Source organism: Coloeus monedula (assembly GCF_965178545.1).
Source record: "Coloeus monedula genome assembly, chromosome: 1".
Lineage (NCBI taxonomy): Eukaryota > Metazoa > Chordata > Aves > Passeriformes > Corvidae > Coloeus > Coloeus monedula.
Genome location: NC_138781.1, coordinates 14,306,385 through 14,326,249, shown reverse-complemented (window position 1 = coordinate 14,326,249; position 19,865 = coordinate 14,306,385). Strand labels below are relative to the sequence as shown.

Genomic DNA, 19,865 nt, shown 5'->3' with positions numbered 1-19,865 from the left:
TGGGGTAAACAGTGGTGGTTGAATTGCCAGAAAAATTTTAATCAAAGAACCCAATCCTTAACTCAGCCCTACAAAACTATTTGTTCCCTGGATGCAGACCAGCCCTGTGATGGCTGCCCATCACAGAGGCCCAGCTCCTGACCTTGCATCATCAGGGATGAGCTAGCAAAGCATCCTCATGTAGGGAAAGTGCATTTCATGGGAAAAGTCAAGATGGACGACAGAAGTGCAGTCCCAAGAGCAGGACTTTGCAGCACACCAGTCCAAATGGGAATGCCAGAAGTAAGCCTTCCTTCAACAGCCTATCTATCTACACATCTATCAACAGCATGGCTCAAGACCATGATGTTCCTTCTGCCCCTGGCAACTTCACAGACATTAACGCAGCAAGTTTTGAACTGCGTGCAGTAATAAAGAAAGAATGGGATGTTATCCCAGACTGAAGTGCAAAATAAAAAATTCTTTAGCACTGAAATAACTTGTACACAAGAAGTTCAGCACATCAAGACTGCTTACTCAAAATGTTTCCTGAGAAAACTTTAAGGCATAACCACTTCAGCTACCCTGATGCTACAGCATAGAAGAATCAACAGTATTTCTCATTGGATTTAATTTGTCACTTATTTCTAAGTTAAGTAAAAACAAGCTTCCAAATACTCATGAGAATTGCAGGACATCACATATTAAAATAATATATCATAAACCAGTTAAGACTTAAGTTTCAATTACAAGAAAATCTAGGAAACTGATTTTCTGCTTAGGTTAGGGAGACCAGCTCCTCCATTCCAGTATGTTTCTGTAAGGTTACCTGCCACAATTAGTGTATGTCACTCTTGGTTCAGAAGATTCCCCTGCAGGGTTGGGAGTCCACAAAGACATGAGAATACACATTTCTGCATGTCCGAAACATGAGAAAAGATATCACAATTCTGCAAGTCTGGCATGGAAATTACTGCACCCCGCTCCCATGCCCAGTAAGGTAGACAAACATGAAGAGTAACGCAACTGCTAAGACTCTGAGTTACACTACATTACTACCCACAGTTTATTCATACAGTTCTAAGAAATTTCCCAAGAAATCAAATCGCTTAAAATTCACCAAAAAGGACTGAATGCAGTAGGAAAAATCAGTAGGTGTTAGGTTCTAAATTAACCTTGTGTCTTTTGCTGAAATCCCAGCATGCGGACCTACATCACATGGCCTTGTCAGCTGAATACATGAAAATGTTCATGTACAAGTATGAGCAGGCTGAGGCCACAGCCCATGAGAACAGAGCTGGAAGGCTGTTCATGGTATGATCTTGTGTCCCCAGAGTATGGGGTGTTTGTTAGTTTCTACAGGACACAGCTGCTTCAAGACTGAACCACTAACGTCACAAGGACTCACATGGTTTGACCGTATTATTGCTTTTATATAGAATTTACTGATATTTGTTCCTGGGTTTCACAGGAGCTCTCAATTTACTGACAGTTCTAAACAATGGAATGAAAAGCAACTGTGTATTTTTTAATGCAAAGTATTTTTGGTTTTGATTTGAATTATGGAATGGAAACAAATCTGCCCAAGCTGGGTGCCTGGCTGCAGAGCATTGGGATGGGGAAGATTTTTCTTGATGGAAGACATACTTTTCCTCTATAACCAGAAAAAATACAGGTAGTGATTTCAGAACAACTGCAGATGATAAGGTTTTCTGTTATCTGACATCTCTCCACACTGAGAAAGACAAAATGCAGTAGAACCAGTTGGGACATGACAGAAGGTGGTAATGGATCCCAGATATTTTACAGTACTGTGGCATACACAGGAAGTAAGATAACTGGGCTCCAGTCCCTCCTCAGCCCCAAAGGGTTTGCATTCCCATCTCCTAGGAATGCTCTATCATCCTATAGGATATACTAGTAAGAGCTTTAATTAAGCCAAAGCTGCTACACAGAACAAAAGGCACAGTTTTGTCTCTAGCTTACCCACTGAAGGACTCATATGGCAGGAGGTAGATAAAAAGGTATGTGGGATTCCAGATACTATTGTCTGTAATATTTACAGCGTATTGTCCATGAGAAAAACCAGAGACCTGGGTTCATGATTTGGAGTAGGACCATTATTTCTTTCTCACCAAATGCTCTACCCTGAAGGGGAACATGTATATTCACAGACACACAAGAGAGCCTTGACTGCAAACCTCCTGTGTCGTGGATGATGACTCTGACCAGTGCCCACTGGGCTGAAATCCCTCTCTAACTGCAGACCTTACCAATCTGAACTATACAGACTTCTTGAGGGACTCAAGTTAAAAGTGAATACAAGGACCTAAATACAAGGAACTAAAGGCAGCCAGGGAGCTTCTGGAAAGCCAGGAAAAGCCTAAGGAATGTAGACTTTTATGGAACATAGCAAACTTATTAAGGCAGGATAAATTACATACCATGCCTTACTTCATTGTATTCATGTATGTGTTTCACTGTATTTCTCTAAGTGTTTTCACTAGAAAAATCTATTTATAATTTCTCTTAATGACAAACTTCTGCAATCGCCTGCACACTGAAATAATACCCATCACTTGCAAAAACAAGTGCCATAGCAAACTGTAAAGAAGGCTAGTGCTGCTAAAGCCCACTCAATTTATTCACAGAATATTCTGAGATGGAACGGACACACATGGATCACTGAAGTCCAGCTCCTGGCCCTGCACAGGACAGTCCAAGAAACACACCATGATTTGTCTTTTCAAAAAATATTTCTATTTCAGAACCCACACACGTCCAAATTTCATGCTGACGACGGTGACAGAAGGTGAAAAAATAGGAAAAAGATGCACAGGGGCAACTTGACAATACAGCTATTGACAAAGAGCCTTCACCTTTCTAGTCAGGAAACCCCAAGTGCAACCTTGATCAATCTTCCCTTTGTTCTCATGCTTCTGGAGAGCACTGTGGTGCAGGCAGGACTAACACTGGTTAGTCAGCACCATTTTGAAGTAAGGACCTTTTTTCAACCAGTGTGTGTACACGCTGCTGTGCACAGTCAGTCTGTAATTCATGACTAGATCTTCACAGTACTACCATACCACAGGTCATTATTCATTTGAGAACACTACTTTGCTGTATTACTGATCCTTGTCCCTGGCTCGGTTATAACGCACACGAAGAGACTATTTGTATAACATCTTCTTGACCTGTTGAATCATAATTTGAAGCCAAGATTCCACAGTTTAGGAGTTGATTTGGAAAGCATCTGAATGCTTGAAAGGCAGGTAGTACTGAGACACAGCTCACAAGAACAAGCAACCTGTGCATGATGACCACATATAGGAAACTGTTTAAGAGACAAGTCAGCTGCCCTTTCTCATGAAAATGTTCCTTTTCATGTCAATATTTTTCCCAGGCAGTTATCCACAAACTGCAATTTATAGTGTCAACTCGGATAACTGTTTTGGAAAACTAGGCTAACAAACAGGTGTATTGTGCTTAATGTTCAACACTAAATCAGGAGAGAAATACAACTCTGCATGTTCTCCAGCAGAACACTGAGAGGCTTGCAGCTATATCTCATTAAAACATCAGCAATGTGCTTTAAGTATTGATTAGCACCTAGTTTAAACGAGAACATTTACACCTTTCTCTGAAAATCCAGTTTATACCTACTTCCTGCTCTAAATTCTACACTTCTCCAACTGTTGTGCTTATAAAATCCCATGTTGGTGCATCCTGCCCACAGAAACCTGGGATTCCTACAAGGACATTATGAAGCTCTTTGAACTTTAGAAAAGGACAAAACAATAAAACCTGTTCCTGTGCAGCTTATGTTGGTGTGCAAGCACCCTGCAGAGGCAGCACCTCTCCAAGCCTAAACCACTAACCCACCAAGGCCATTGCTACCGATACCATGGTTGAAAGTGTTTGCTGCATCTACAGCACCTCTGTACATGCACACCTAGAAAGCTTCCTCTTTAAGGATAAATGTACAATGTGGACATGTGTCAATAAAAAAAGTAATTTTTTTCCCTTAAAACTGTCACTGTCAAAAATATCCCTTTTCTATGCTCCTTCAGACATAAGTTTCCAATAGTTCAAGTACACCACAACCTTACTGACTCAAAGCATGTTGTCTCCAGAAATGTGTAAGAATTATCACTGTACCCAATCTCACTGTTATCAGTAAGCATTTTTCTGTAACAAATATTTCAGTATTTTCATTATTACAAGCATCTCTTCACACAAATGTGAGTTAAACAGAATTTTAAAAATCTGTTGTTTCAGTACTTTTCAAATGCTTTTAGAACCATCAGTTGTTTTTGCCATAACTTAATTTCTTCTCTAGTCTAAATGTAACACCATTTTTTTTTTTTTTTTGGTGGGAGAAAGTGTGAACTGAATATTTAACTTGCTTACATAGTTCTTTCCAGTCTACAAGACTTCTTGGCTAAGTTTAGCATTTCCATCACAGACAGATGACAATTAGGAATGCCACATAACGATTTAAGCCATTCTAGAAAGCATGGGGGTCTGTTCCATAGGGTAGTATTAAATTCCTGCACACTCTGCACCGCTTACTACTCCCATAAAGAGACGATTTAATTTTGTGCAACTTAAACCTCACGTTTATCCACACGGGGAAATAGAAAGTTTAGTTAAGCATATAAATATAGCTCTTACACAGCTGACTGTAAATGATGCTTCCGAGGCTGTATTGCCTCCATGACTGTCACAACATCTGGATAAACTTACTTTAATCCAAGCTTTTCTATTAAAAGAAAAGCAGAACAGAGGCAAGTATGTTCTTAAGTAAAAAGCTAGAGAATGTCAGTTAATACAATGTCTCACTCATCTATTTCTTTAAGAAAAAACAATTGCAAATGTGTTGCTGGCTATTGCCGCAGGTACTGCAGGAAGCCAGCAGCTGGCACACCGCAAAGAGCAAACTCAGCGGAAACTCGTCAGTCATTACATGGCAGAGTTCACCCACCAGGAGCTATCATTAACACTCAGGGTACAGTTTCAGCAGCCAAAACCCAGATGAAAGCTGAAAGGATCAGCAGTGCTGCAGCATCTCCAAAAAAGCAACCTCTGATCCTGCTCTACCCCTCAGGGACCTCCCCAACCTCTATCCCAAGTCAGCTCCGCTTGGAGCCTGAGATATCCCTTTCCCCTCCATGTCAAAAGCCACTTTCTGTAAGCCTCAGTGAAAACCAGACCTCCACAAGGACAGACGAGTGCTGAAGAAACAGCTTCTAAGAAGGGGCAGGTGGCTGATGAACTGACTGCCCTTCAAAACTACACTGGGCTCTCTGCTGCTAAGCCAGCCTGAATTCAGGCTGTCATGGGCCAATCATCCTAAGCTGATCTTGGACAAATTGTTTATAAATGCTCTATAACACAGCTAGCCAGTTTGAAGAACTATTCTGATTTTATTTTTACAGGTTATCAGAATAAATTAGTTGGCCAAAAAAATTAACACAAGCAAAGAACAAAATACTGAAGGATTTTAGGTCTGTTGTTGTTTGTTCATATTTTAATTCAGAATTTGAATGGCAAGCACATAAAATAATGTTTACAGATAGTATTCAAATATTTAACATCAAGTTTTAAAAAACATTCACTATATATTCACTATTCAAACACAATTTAGAATGAGACTTGTACTGAAACAAATCTCGTCCTCAACATTCTTTTAATGCCAGGTAAGTGTCCAGAAAAATGATCATGCAGAAATAATAAAAAACTGGTCATCCCACAGAACTACATACAGCCTTGTAAATCTGTATTGATGAGATCTTGAATATACTTTAATTCTATATATATTTAATCTTTCATACGTTTGTTATACATTTTTGTGTACATAACTAATGATGATTATTAATTCAATGGCAGTGTTACTGGCTAGGCAGAAGCACAAACTGAAACAAACAGTGGACTTCATCCAGATTTTGACACAAGTTCGAGTACTTGCAAAAAGCTCACCAATCTCGGGGAAAAAAATAACTTCAGCCTTAAAAGACTTAAAAAAACAAAAATCAAAACCACCCAGACTCATCACAAAGTACTTCCTAAAAAGCACTCCTGGCCTGAACAATCTGCCTATTCATACACTTCTGCTGCTTTCCAGAGCAGGATTTTAAACGTGGAGTCCGCAGGCTGCTTCTAAAAGCACTGCAAAAGATAATAAAAGATGAGGTTTCTCATAGTAGCCAAGTACATCTACCAGTTTGCTACTAGTGAGCCCAGGAGACAGCTCAACTTCTCCAGACCCTTAAATTCCCCACTTTGCACCCTTCATTTTTCTGGTGCCAACTGTGGATGATACTTTCACCGCTTAACTGAGCCAGTGGAACAAGCTGAGCAGTAACACCTTCCTGAGTGATTTCTCACCTGATCTAGCAAGTTGAGATGGATTACTCAAGTCAGAAGAGCACTGAAGCAGGCACGAGCAGATGCTGTGAGGCTCCACAGCAGTTTATGCCAACTTACCTCCGGACTACCACAGTGCCACACGCTCTTGGTATGAGTTGCACATTTTCCCGTTGCTCCTCGGGCTCTAAAGCATGTCCTTTGCAATGCATGTGGTCTCCCAGCTGCAACAGCTGATCTAGCTGAAAATTCATTTTTTGCCAAGCTACTTCTCAACCAGAACAGTTATTTCAATAACTCAATGTACAGCCCTTTAACTTCCATTGCTGATGCAAGGAGAATGGCAAAACAGCACAGCTACAAGCAGGAGGGACAGTTGAGACCTACAGCTGGTATAAATTGCTGCAGAGCCACATTCCTATGAAAATTAAACACAATTTTAGTTGAATTCATGGTTCAAAAGCCACTGGAACATTTTACAAAATATGAAATTCAGGTAAATTTGAAAATCAATTGTCTGCTGCAGAGTTTTGAGTTATCACTAATGAGTGAGCTTTTTTTTTTTCAACTCTGCAAAGACAGCATTAAAATTGCTTGCAGCTACAAGCAAAGGTTAATCATCTTAAATACAGATATTATTAATCTAGAAAGTGAAACTGCATTGTGAATTATGCACCAAAAAGAGGGAGTATCTGTGCAAACTCTTTTATTACTATCCAAACACTCTCCAAACTGGTCAGCTGGCAGTGGTAAAAATGCTGGCAGCAATCTTACACAGTATAGTTACTCCTTAAAGCTGAAGTTGAGTTTTTCACTGAAATGAGATATCTGTAACATGGCTGTATAACATTTTAGTCTAGCCTTTGAAGTTATGTAAACAACATGTGTAGTGGAGGGAGATAACACATACATAGGAAAAAATAGTTATTGCTGTTTATTGATTTTATTATGCATTTTTAACAACCTATAGCTGATATGCACAGCATGTTCTTCCAAAAAAGGAAATTTGCTGTTTCCTTTTTTATGCTGAAGTCCACACCCAGGAAAAATTACACTGATGTTCTTGTACACTTATTTCTCACATTGATTTGTATTTGCATAGAAGTGACAAAAACAACACAAAAAATCACTCCCCATTTTTGAACTGCACAGTAAAAGCAAAGAACAAATGTTATCTTCTAAAATGTTACACTTTCAGATGTTTTGGAAATGTATATAAGTTATATTCATATGTAACCGAAAGACAGATTTCTAATCTATTCTGACACAAAACAAGCAAACTGATAATTCAAAAACTGTCAAGCCTTGTATTTTATGCAGATGGACTATAGCATGCCTTTCAGCTTTGAGACAATCACCACCTAGCATCACAAAGTGAGCACAATAGCATACAAAAAATACAATCTTGCAAAAGCACAAAAGGAACCTCTGAGAAGGTAATTCCTGACTTTATCCTAAGCCCACTAATTTCCTAATACACAAGAAAATAAAACATCAATGTAAGAAGAAAAAAGCCTGGCCAGAACACTGGCAGCACATCAACCTTGCTTACCCTGGCCAACCTTGCAGATGATGATAGCAAAGATTTCCTCATTTCTCTTTTTCATTAACAGAAGAGGGAGCATTTCACTTGCTGACTGGACAAGCACAAAGCCTTCAGCCACTCCACTGTCAAAGATGTGGTAGAAGTATGAGAAGTCACCCCCATACAAAATTTATTCCAAAGTTATCGATAACCAACTAGTAAAATATGTCATCTTTTGACACCTGGGAGAATGCTTTTATTTAATACCAAAAAGATTATGTACTTTGTATTGATCTACACTTCAGAAACAGGCCTTCCTTTTTGTTGTACTCATCTTTTTACAAAACCTCTTTACCCGAGATCTGGAAAACCAGACAGCTGAAGGTCTAGGCAGAGCTTGGATGTTGCCAATTTAATTCTTAAGCAGCTGAATTTGCACAGGATGCTGGCCAAGCTACTAGAATGCCAGGTCCTTCAAATGACCTCCTGTGGTCCCCAATACGGTCGTGGACACTGGTTACCCTGCAGCTCACTGGGAGAGCATCTTCTGCTTTGTGGAAGATCATTCCCAGCAGGTCTTGCCAGCCTACAAGGACCCAGCCCTACAAGAGCAGATGAGGACAGATGAGATGGCCTCGTAGAGCAGCTTCCTGCACAAGGGGCAGATGTGACTCCTGGTGCCACTGCCCAAGGTTAGTACCATGTTAAAACACATTAAACTACAATTCCACCAAAGAAAATTAAGAAACACCAGAATGACAGCTTATCCCCCTTTCCCCCTTGCAGAATGGACATGTCCTTATCTCAGTATTTATTTCAAGGGCAAGATTATGCCAAACTACACATCCCAGTCTCAGGTTTCTTTTTCAGAGACCAAGTATGCATTAATATCCAAGATACTACCTTTGACTCATCACCATTTCTTAAGTGAAATACTGACTCCTCCTAAATTAATCTAATACAATTATTTTTCTTCTCTTTTAAATAACCACAAATCAGTCATCTTTGAATGAAGATAAATTCAGTGTTTCGGTTCAGCCCAATATATAATTACTGTTTTTCATACCACCACAAAGGATGAGAAAAGAAGAAAGATTTCTCTTTTTCCATTCAGCTTCCACATCAAAAGTGCTTCTACTTGTACATCTATAAAGTTAAAAAAATTTTTATGAATAGCTATAACACAAAATTAACTACATGCAAGTACTTCTTTGTAGTGTAAATACTGCAGAGAAATTAATAGTTTAAACCAACAAGAATTCATACAAACAACAGCCCTTCTTCCTGCTTTTGCACTAGAATGTATCAAGAGCAGAAGTTAAAACTAAGTGAGTAAAAATCAGGACTAAGTTAAGCATAAGTAAGTGATCTCATACAAAACACGAAGGAGAAATAAGAGAATTGCCAATATGATGCCAATCATTTGGGGGAGAAAATAACGGCATTAGATATTGTATATGTTGTAGTTTATGAGCGTTATAAAGATGAATCTGCACTTAAACGTGGTATTACAGATTAAAATTTTAGAGAAAGCGACTTTTATAGTCTAATGATTTGCTGACAAAATGTGAGAAATGCATTAATTTAACAAAGATTTGCAAAACGTTCTTCTGCGGTAGAAAGAAAGGAATGAAAAAGATGGTGAGAAAAGACCAGTATTTTCTTAGTTCTTACTAGCAATAACAAAAGTTAAGATTCCAGTCTCAGCTTTGTTACTCAAAACTTTCCCCTCTAATAAAACCACAAGAATACTAATGGTATTTGTTTTTGCTGTTGGAAAAGAAAAAAGGCACATGAAACTGCTTTTAAGACAGAAAGTATGTTTCATAACCCACTTTGCAGCTGACTGTAAAGAGAAATGAGAAAGATATAGCAAAAAAAAAATCACTAATATATTTAATAGTCTCTGCTCAGTGACACCCCAAAGAGAACTACACGTAGGAATTCTACCACCATTTGCAAAAGAAAACATTAATATTATAGTCTCATCAAGCTAATTCCCCTTCCACGTGCTTGGTTACGCGCAAATTTTGTTAGAGAGACTTTACCATCTCTCTGAACATATCCAGTCCATTAATGGGGGAATACAATAGCCCAGGAATCCCACTAAACGTTCTGATTAGTCTGTGAATAGAAAAGTAAGATAAGGTGGTTATTACAAAAATACAGGATGTTTAATAACAACAATCTGCTAAAGAGAGAACCCTTAGTTCTGAAAAAAGCAATCATATTATTTAGTGATGAATAAGGTGCCTAATGTCTCATTTTTCATTCACAGAAGTCAGAATTTTCATTTTCTGTGTAACATTCCCAATAGAAGCTGTTCAGCAAGCTTACATGTATCTTGAATTGGGCTACAAACTCACGCAGCTAAAGCATACAACAATTTCTTACAGTGAAACTGTATATACTTTTTACTGGTACTTACACTAATAATCCACATGGTGGGAGAGAAAAAAGTTCAGAGAAAAAGTCTTCTCATAAATTTATTCTGACTTACGGTTTTAGGAGTTTAAGTTACTGGACCACACCTATGCAGGACAAATTAGAAAAGAAAAGGAAAAAAAAAGAAGTAGAATTTGTCTTCCCATTTGTGGGTAAACACAAAAATGGCTTTGTAGGCTACCCCAGAAACTCCACAACCACAAAAACTGACAGATACTGGTCAATATTGTGGTCCCCTGTGGTTACTGAATGACAAGAAACATCATCCTTTTTAGAAAGTTGGCAACGCAATACACCACAGAGCAGAGAAGAGCAAGGAGGAACTACACAGAAAAAAGGAGAACGCATCTGCCACCATAAATAACAATATTCATCAGCATTAGAACAATACAACAAATTTTAGTTTTCTGACACAAAAGGAGCATTAAATCAGACACAGATATTGTCAGTATCTGTCCAGGAGACAGAGCCGCAGAATTTGTTCATCTATTCATTTGTTCACAGATCTGTGATACCACCTCCCTCTTGAAAAGCAAACAAACATCCTCTTCAGAAAAAACAGCTAACTCTCCCCTACAACAAAAACTTATTGTCGTGTACAGCTTTGAGATGTGTTTGTCTAAAAAACATCCCTGCACACCTACGCCAGAGCAGAAGCCTGAGAAATCTTGAGTCTCTAACCAGCAACACTAGAACTGACAGCGAGAACGTGGCTTTTAGAACATATTCAAAGCAACATGAGTGGGGCAAGTGAAACAATTTGTAGAATCAGCAATATAAAGACAGATGGGCGATGAGAGGCAGGAAAACAAACTGAACTCTGAGTTTTCTGCTGCTGGGAGACAGGAAATTTTCTACTGGGCACACAGTATAGCAGCTGACTTAAAAATCTAGTCATAGGGGAATAGTACACATACTGGCAAGTACTTTTTAATGACACTTCCAAAATAAATCTAACTACATATTGCCTTAATTACATTTTTAAGATTGATTTAATTTATGTAATTGCTTTATGAGTTCTATCAATAGAAGCAGCTTAAAAGGCAAAGAAAAAAATAAAAAGAAGAAAAAAAAGGCACTCCCAACAAGGATTCCCTCTCAGAGGCCTGACGGCAGCTCCTAAGAATTAAAAGGATGCCAAGGGGATTGGCCATCCTAAAAAAAAAGTTAGAAAAAATAAATCACTTGAAGTTCCAGAAAAGCAAAGGAGACGGAATAGGCTCTGCTACTCTAAAGCACGGGTTCTGTTTTTTCTGGATCTATCTAATCAATATATTTTCCAAGTGCCACGTAAGGTGGCATGAGCAATTTTAAAGCTAGTGATTAATACTGATTTAACTTCATTTGTGCAATGTCTCACTGATTACAATAGTCTGTCTTACTAAACACATTTGAAAATGAATGAGGAGGAAGAGGAAGGTCAGCTGTACCAATGGCCAGCAAGCTGCATCCAGCCTTCCTTCACAAAACCCACTCCCCACACCATGCAGGGAGACCTACCAGAGAAGGTAGCACAGCTCACACATCCACCTCCCCTGCAACAGTGCAAGCAAATGCTGCACGAGGCACCACGAGCAGGTCCACACTGAAGAAACCCAGGCCGCGGGACCACGTGCAGGAGGGGAACAACAGGGAATCCGCATGTCTGTCCACTGGAAAAGGAGCCCGTTGCAGAACTACAGCCCTTGCTGATGGCTTACTAAAAGGGTCCCATCAAGAGAAGGTACTTAATAGCCTGTTGAGCAATCACAACCGAAGTACCTTGTTTCTGAAGGCAGCAGTACCAAGAGCCGCAGCCAACCACCAAGGCTGTAGCAGACTGATGAGAGGCTGGGAGAACCACAAGCTAGGTGTGCATCACATCACTCAACTAAATCAAGACTGGGCGGAAAGGCAGGCAGGACAACAATCTACAAAAAACTGATGGGCACTCATACCAGCAGCAGCGAGGGAATAATATTCAGGGCAAGGGAGGCCACAGCACGTGTCCACCCCATGTGTGCACGGCTCTCCCCACGTTTGCCTTTCTGCTACTCAAGTTATCTACTTCCTGAGCTGCTGTTATAGCAAACAAGCTTTTTTTCAAATCTGAACTATAGCAGAGCTACCCAACTAGAGCTATAGAGAAGATGGTTTAGAGAGAGGAATGAAATAATGAATCAGGAAAAAAGAACAGCAGGAAAAGTTCTCAGACAGTTTTTTTTCAGCTTGGGGAATCACTTCCCAAAGGAAGTGGTATAAGGCTAAGAACTTGAGTCATTTAAAACACTCAAGACAAAACACTAAAATTCTGCACTCCCATCAGAAATTCATGCATATTCTTAGAGAAACAAGCATCCCTCCAAATCAGTCCTTCACAAGGGTAGGCTTTACTGGGAACATGGCACAGATCAGACAACCGAACACAGAGAGCAGAACGAGCTCCCTGGTTGCACCCACAAAGAACACCAGAGCTTTACCTGCTGACATTTCATTTTGAAATAAATATGGTTCATTTATCCTGTGGCTGGCAAACAGATACACCACTTACCAGCTCCAACTTTGATTAAGGTAAGATTGTGCATGCCTGTCAGCTTTTCACCTTTCAGCTGAAACATCTTTGAAAAGGACAAAAGTTGAAGGTGTTCACATCTTAAACTTGTCTTGTCTTGCCAACGTATTGCCGATGGCTCACTGTTTTTGTAACCCTTATAAATACAGCCTTAGGCAAGCTTGCAAAATGCTACTTAATCATTTGCCAGAGGCAAGTAGTATTTTTTGTGACAGGAGAATGAATCATTGGTTTCATCACTGGGATGGATGTGGACAATGAATGTCTTTGCTACTCTTAGTCTTGTTTTAGTCTAATTTACATCTTTCTAGTAGTGTAATACTTCTTAAAAAAACCCCATACAAACAACCAAGAACAACAAAACCCCCTCACTACCAAGTTGTCTCATTTCTCAAAACTACTTTTTCCTATGCTACCACCATCACCTACCAAATGACCTGTGCGCCAGGAGTACAAGTTATTTAAATCTATTTCCACATAGATAAAGTCCTGCTTCATTTCAACACCTTAGCACACAAGTAACATTAGCCATGAGTGGTTCCACTAATCTAAATGGAGACAATCCTTACTCCTAAAGGTTTGTGTATCTTGGCACGAACAGGACTGTAGCAGCAATGGCAAATCTACCAGAAAAATCAACATTTTCACCCAACAGCTATGCGCACATGTGTTGGCACGAATGGACTGTTGTATTCAATTAAGGACAAATGAAGATGCAAACATAAATGCTTTTCAACTTTTTTTCATAAATAGTCACAAAGACTACCTGATGAGTCTAACAGGCAGTCAGATACTTATTCCATAAGATAAAGACATCTGACATGGGCCTAAACAGTGAGTCAGAATGAATTTCCCATCGCTTCATGTTTCCTTCTAACCACCAGTATATGAAGGCAGTAACAGGAGACAAAGCACAGAGCTACTGCTGTAAGATTTTTCAGAAGTCCCCATGCGGGACATGGCAGAGAGGCCTCACATTCTCACTTCCATCGCGACACAAGTTTATAGCTAGCTATAGAGGCTCAGAGCCAGTTTGGACGGATCAAGCAGTCAAACGCTGCACTGCGACCATCCCGTCATTCAAACCGCACATACCCCCCCCTCAGTGCCCTCTTTCTCCAGACATGTGCAGGTCAAAACCCTGGGTACTCAAGTTCCTGCACTGCCTCACTCCTTTCCTTCCCATTCCTGTAACTCCAACGCCCGCTTTCCGCGGAAGGCACCTTCCCCTCCGGACGCCCACCCTCGCCCGCACTCCCAGGAAGCCGCCCGAAACTTTCCCAGCCGAGTGCTGCCCCTTTCCCGGGCACCGCCGGCGGGAGGCGGCGGCCGGCACACGGCACAGCACCGGCACGGGCTCCGTCCCTCTCGGAAAGGAGGGCTCGGGGCGCTGCCCGGCCCCGAGCGGACAAAGGCCCGGCCGGACCCGGCGGCACGGGAGGCCCGAGGCCGCCGTCCCGCCGCCACAGGAAGCCGCAGGCTGGGCCCGACACCTTCCCGCCCACAGCGCCGGGCGGGCACGGCGGCGCCCCCTCCTCCGACCGGGACCGGCGCCGAGGGACCCGCACGCGGGGCGGCGGCAGCGCCCGGCGCGGGCGGCCGCGGGAAGCGGCGCTCGCAGCCCCGCACCACCCGCCGGAGCCCGCCCGAAGCACTAAGCCCCGGGGCGGCCACAGGCACCGCTCGTCTCGCTCCCGGCCAGCTGCGACCCCCGCCCGTCCTCCCGTTACCTCGGCCATGGCTGCGGGCAGCGGGCGCGCTCCGGCCCGCCCGGCTCGCTGCGGCTCCCTCTGCCCCGGCGTCCTGGGCTGGGCTGGGCTGGGCGCGGCGGGACGCCCGGGCTCACTCCTCGCTGGCTGCCCGCCGCCGCCTGCTTCGAGCTGCTGCGGGAGCCCGGCCCGCGGGGGAGGGGAGGGGAGGTCCGCACTCCGGCGCTTTACCCGCCCCGGAAACACATTCCTCCCCGCTGCCGTCAAGCGGGCCGGGGAGGCGTCTGCGGCGCGGCGGCAGGGACGGGGGAGCTGTGCTCGAGGCGGGGCTCGGTGCCCACTTTTCTCCCGCTTCCATCCGTGCCGCCCGCCAGCGCCTTATTTGGCGGGGTTTGCCAGCGCCCCGGCCGCCGGGCACCAGCGCCGCAGCCTCGGGGCCGGGCCGGGCGCTGGGGCCGGGCGCTGGGGCTTCGGGCTTCGGCCTCGGCCGCCTCGCTCCCGCCGGTAGCGAAAGGCTGCTCGAGCCCTTTTCCAGAGCTGCGCCTTGTCCTGTTCCTGTCACTGGAGGGGAGCAGCTGCCCGGTTCCACGCACCGAGACAGCAGGGGATCTGGGCAGAGGGGGATCGCCCGTCCCTCTTGCTGGCAGCTGTTTCCAAAAGCGGTGGAAGTCACTAAAAGCGATGGGTGGGCTTATCGTGGTGCTAACGCACGCTCTAAGCTAAAAAGTGGGTTGACCCAAGTCCCTCGGCCGGAGCCTGATGGTGGTGGGAGCATGCCTTTGGTATTTTAAAGTGCCCCTTAAAGCAGGTGCTTGGGAAATTACCGAGTTAAAAATTTTTTAAAACGTGCCATTCGACACCTTTTTGAAGGTAGCGTGTTGGGAAGCACAAGCTATGAACTCACAGCTCAGAGCTCTAAGCACTGTGCCTTTATGTGTGGCTACTGGAGCTTGTGTCAGTTCTTGTTTTTGTATGGTTAACTACATAAGCAATGCTGCAGCTTGTTAATAATTTTAATCACTTTTCTCCTGCTTGCTTTCTAGCTGCATTTTGAAATAAAAAAGGAATGATATTTCTACTTTACTGAAGCGTGGCCTGTGATTCAACCCCGTGTTCCACTTGGGCAGTGCAGTGGTTTAGGGTGCAGTCTCGTGACAGCTGTGTTAGCAGAAGCTTTTAATGCTGGTACAGCTGTAATTGCAAAACTGCTTTAGTGGTGTTGGAAAATTAGATTGAAATGACAGACCGCTGCTCCAAGCAGCTGCATCAAAAGCAACCACTGGACAAATGAAATGGTAGATAAATAACATTGACATTCAGAGATAAGGACAGCAGGGACTATGTATTTCAACAGGTAATTCAATATATAATACTAATACTGCCAGGAAATAAGAAAGCCACCAGAAAGCCAAAGTTTAAAAAATGGTAAAAATTAATGCTATGCAAAGTAAAAGCAAATGCCGGAGGGATAGTGATCTGCCAAAAATGTGGGAAGTGTAAGTATTGGAAGATAAAAATTATATTTATCCAAGATATTCTTCTCTGCTTCTTTATTGAAGGGGAAAAATAGTACATCTGGTGCTAATTACGACGAAGTTGTGGACTTGATCTCTGTATGGGCTATTCAGTTTAAAAACGGACTCGATGATCCTTGTGGTTTCCTCGTAACTCTGTGATTCTGTGATTTTCCCAGAATATGCAAATAGTGAGCAGCCGTCCACAAAGAAGTGGTGGCAAAAATGCGCGACCGAGATTACTGGGGCTCTGAGGAGTAAATAAAAGTGCTCAACAGACTGGTTCAAGTACTACCCAGTGCTGTGCTCAGATCTTACTGTGTCGAGTAGCCAGTTGACACGATGTGAGTGAGGGCGGTGGAAAGAGCGTTGCGTCCCTCCCGCTCGCGTCCTTGCCGGAGCAGCTCCGGGGGTGCCCCCCAAACGCACTCGGACACACCCTGGCACCTGGAGCTGGTGGATACTCGCAGCCACCCACACACACACGGAGCCGGACAGCTCCTGCAGCGTCGCCGGGGACAAAGAGGCGGGAGGGGTCCTTTGTATGGAGTTCTGAGGGGTTTATTGGGGTCCCCGCTCGAAGGGATCCAGGGACAAAGAACACAGAACACTGAGGGGTCCGGGGTTTTATCTGCAGCAGCACCGAGGGCAGGCAGAACATCAGGAACCTATCATCTGGGGGGCAGGGGGTGGAGAGGACGTGGGGTGACAGGATAGTGACCACTGGGGAAGGCGAGGGGTGGAACAAGGGGACCGGGAACCAGTGGGGTATTAAGGAAAGGAGAATTATCTAGAACATGGATTTAAAAGGGGTAAAAGGGGGTGGTCTTAGACTTCTGAGCCTGCCCACCAGTGGACCCCCACTGTTTTGGGGTCCTGAGGCTCCCTGGCCAATCCCGTGGTGGACTCAACCACTGCAACAGCCAGTGGCTGGCTATACTGAGCATTAGGAAATCGGCAGGAAAAAGTCTCCCAAATGACTGAAAAAAAAAAAAAAAATCACTGCATTATTTGTCTGTTTTCTGGACTCCCATGGAGAACACAGATGGGTATGAAAACCATTTGTTATTTTCCAACGCTTCTGAAGTACTAAAGATGTCAGAAAAAAAAGTGATGGAGGTGTCTGAGCCAGTAGACACAATTGTCAAAATGTTTAATGTAGTGTCTCTATGCTGCAGTGTACATGACATCTGGGAGTGTGAGTAAACAGTTTTGCACAAGAGGGCTCAAGAAAAGACAGGGTTTTCTTGGACTGAATGGGAAGCTGGGAAGTGCTTGGTTCACTGTTAGCTTACCTTGCAGATGCAGTTTTATTACAACTTTTACAGGAACATCAAAAAAAAATCCAAACCAGGTCTTGGTGTATCCAGTGTTGCCCGTGTAAAGAAGCCAGCTCTGTAACTCAGGGGTGTCCAGCTGCAGCTCCAGGGCTGGGGCTGAGTATCCCTGTGCCAGGCAGCTATACTGCAACACCTCCCAGTTCCTGGCTGGAAACCTCTGGGGTGAGGGGTCATTGGTGTGCCTCAGGAGCCACTGCCTCCAGAGAAGCAGGAACTGGATGGTAGGAGAAGCTGCAGCAGCTCCTAACCAGTTATCAGGGTATTTCCTTGGCTGCAGTTTCCCATTTGCCACATGTTGCTGCCAAGCCGCTGAACTCTGAGTTGCTAAAGCTCACACAGCTGGGGAACTCTCACCCTTTTCTCCAGCATCTACTCCACTCCTGCAGCTTGCAGAGGGTTTAGAGGTTGATATTTTTCAACTGGGGCCTCAGTGATAACAAACACAGGAGTGCCATGGTTTGCACTTCAATCCCCAAATGCAAATGCCTCCCATCAGGGCATCCATTAAGCAACTTCGTATCTGACCAGCGATTAACCCTTCCACCTTTACTTCTTCATACTGTACTAGATATCTCATCCACCCCTGCCCCAGGGAGTGGTAATTTGTCTGTACTGCTCCACTTTCCCAACAAACTTGGTTACTGACAGCAGAGTACTTTCCCTTTCCACCTCTCTTCTTTCCCCACCTCTTCAAAATGCTCCTACCCTACTTAAGATATTTTTCCTTTCCAAACTAAAGGAAACCAAACTATAAACCTGAGGTAAAAAATCATGGTCTAATCACAAAAGATAGATAAAGGATGGGAGAGAAAACAAAGTCAAAATTATTTTCCCAAGGATAGCAATGGAGCCAGGAAAAGAAAGCAGATCTCCTGGGAACACATCAGGCTGCAGCCACCTGGGTTGAGCTGACTGCGAGAGCACCCAGTTTTCCTGGCCTGACCTTGGAGCAGAGCAGCAGCAGCTGCAGCTGCTGTTTTATTCCAGCAGCAGCTGTGCAGTCGCCAAGGGGCACAGTAAGCACTGAGACCTCTCTGGCAGCTGGTCAGCACTGGGCTCTGGCTTCCAGTGTGGAGGATGGAGGAGATGTTAGGGCTTGGACCCAAGATTAATACAGAAAGTATTATTAGAAGGGTCACTTAGAACAGGAAGTGATGGTGCTAAATGGTTGTGGTAATTGCTTTTGATAACAGCCTCTCTTTGTCCCCTCATGAGGAATGAGCAACACTTCTCTGGAGACAGGCAGGGAGCAAGTCCGGCAGTTTGTCAGCCATGTACAGTGTGCCCATGATACGGAGTGCTTGCTGTGTTTATGCTGGAGCCAGGTTCTGCCCCACACAAGGAGTGAAGTGAGTCACAAATGTTCAGCCGGGAGATTGCTGTAGATTGTATCCTGCGGGCAAAGGTTTGCTCTACAGGATTGTCTGCCTGCTGTTCGCGGGAGCAATGTGCGGCACTCAGGCGCAATAAAGCTGATATATTAACACCTGGTTTATGATCAACGCTTAGATCTCTGCTTTGTTCAATCAACAGTCCTGTGTCTAACATGAGCCTGAAAAGGTCAGAGTCCAGCAAGCCCTTCCTTCAGCTCACCAGTGTTTAAAATGCAGCTTGTCCTCTTTTGGCAGTCAGTCAAGGAGAAAGGAAAGGTCACCAGAGCATATGGCCCTTCTGGTGGGACTGTGCCCTTGCTGGCACAGGCACAGAGGCTGGGGTAGAGGGGCTGGGGGACAGCTTTTGTTACAGCTGCACTGTGCCTTCTGATCTTTCCTCTGACTCTTTCTGCACTTCCTTTAGCTGAGGAGCTGCTCTCTCCTCTGTGCATATGATCGGATAGGCTGAGCTGTTGCTGTTGCAATCCCTGCTGCCATTAGCATACACATTCCTTCTTGTTTGTCACATGGATTTGTATCTTCCAAAGCACTTTTGTGGGGCTTCTATGTCGTTGTGAAGATCATTTGTTTTGTGCATGTCATACATGAAATCCCTATTTGTGCTTGGTCTTTGCATATTAAGTGCTTTAAATAATTAATTTTGAGTTAATTATTTTTAAATTGAATGTTACAATTAACCCATCAGCCCAGGTACAAAAATCCAGTTCCATTATCAGTGTTTCTATTTGTTTAAAGTTTATTAATAGAGTTGCACCCTTCCCAGTTAAAATTTTTCCCAGTAAAAAATCACAAACTTGCCCCTTTTCAAGCTACAAACCACTGGTACACCATAAGAGTTACCTTTCCTGTGTTTACTGTATACTTTTACAAGTGTTCTGAGGTGTGTTGGATGTATTTTAATACTTTTTGTAGGTGTTTCACTTGCATTTTGATTCCAAGGCCAAAACCCCCCCACCCAGTCTTAATAGCCAGCAGCTATGTTTAGCTACAGAGCCATTACTCTGCAGGCAAGTCCCATGGCAACCTGAATACCTGAATTTTA

At 43.4% G+C, this 19,865-nt stretch overlaps 1 protein-coding gene across 2 annotated transcripts in view; it reads right to left on the bottom strand.

Moving 5' to 3' along the window:
- ITGB1 (integrin subunit beta 1) overlaps window positions 1-14,774 on the bottom strand; it is a 43,169-nt gene extending 28,395 nt beyond the window's left edge. For both annotated transcript variants that reach the window (XM_082285216.1, XM_082285217.1), the window contains exon 1: window positions 14,597-14,774. In XM_082285216.1, coding sequence (XP_082141342.1) covers window positions 14,597-14,605 — 9 coding nt within the window. In that variant the 5' untranslated portion in view covers window positions 14,606-14,774. The remainder of the gene's footprint in view (window positions 1-14,596) is intronic.
- Between the last annotated feature and the right edge of the window lie 5,091 nt (window positions 14,775-19,865).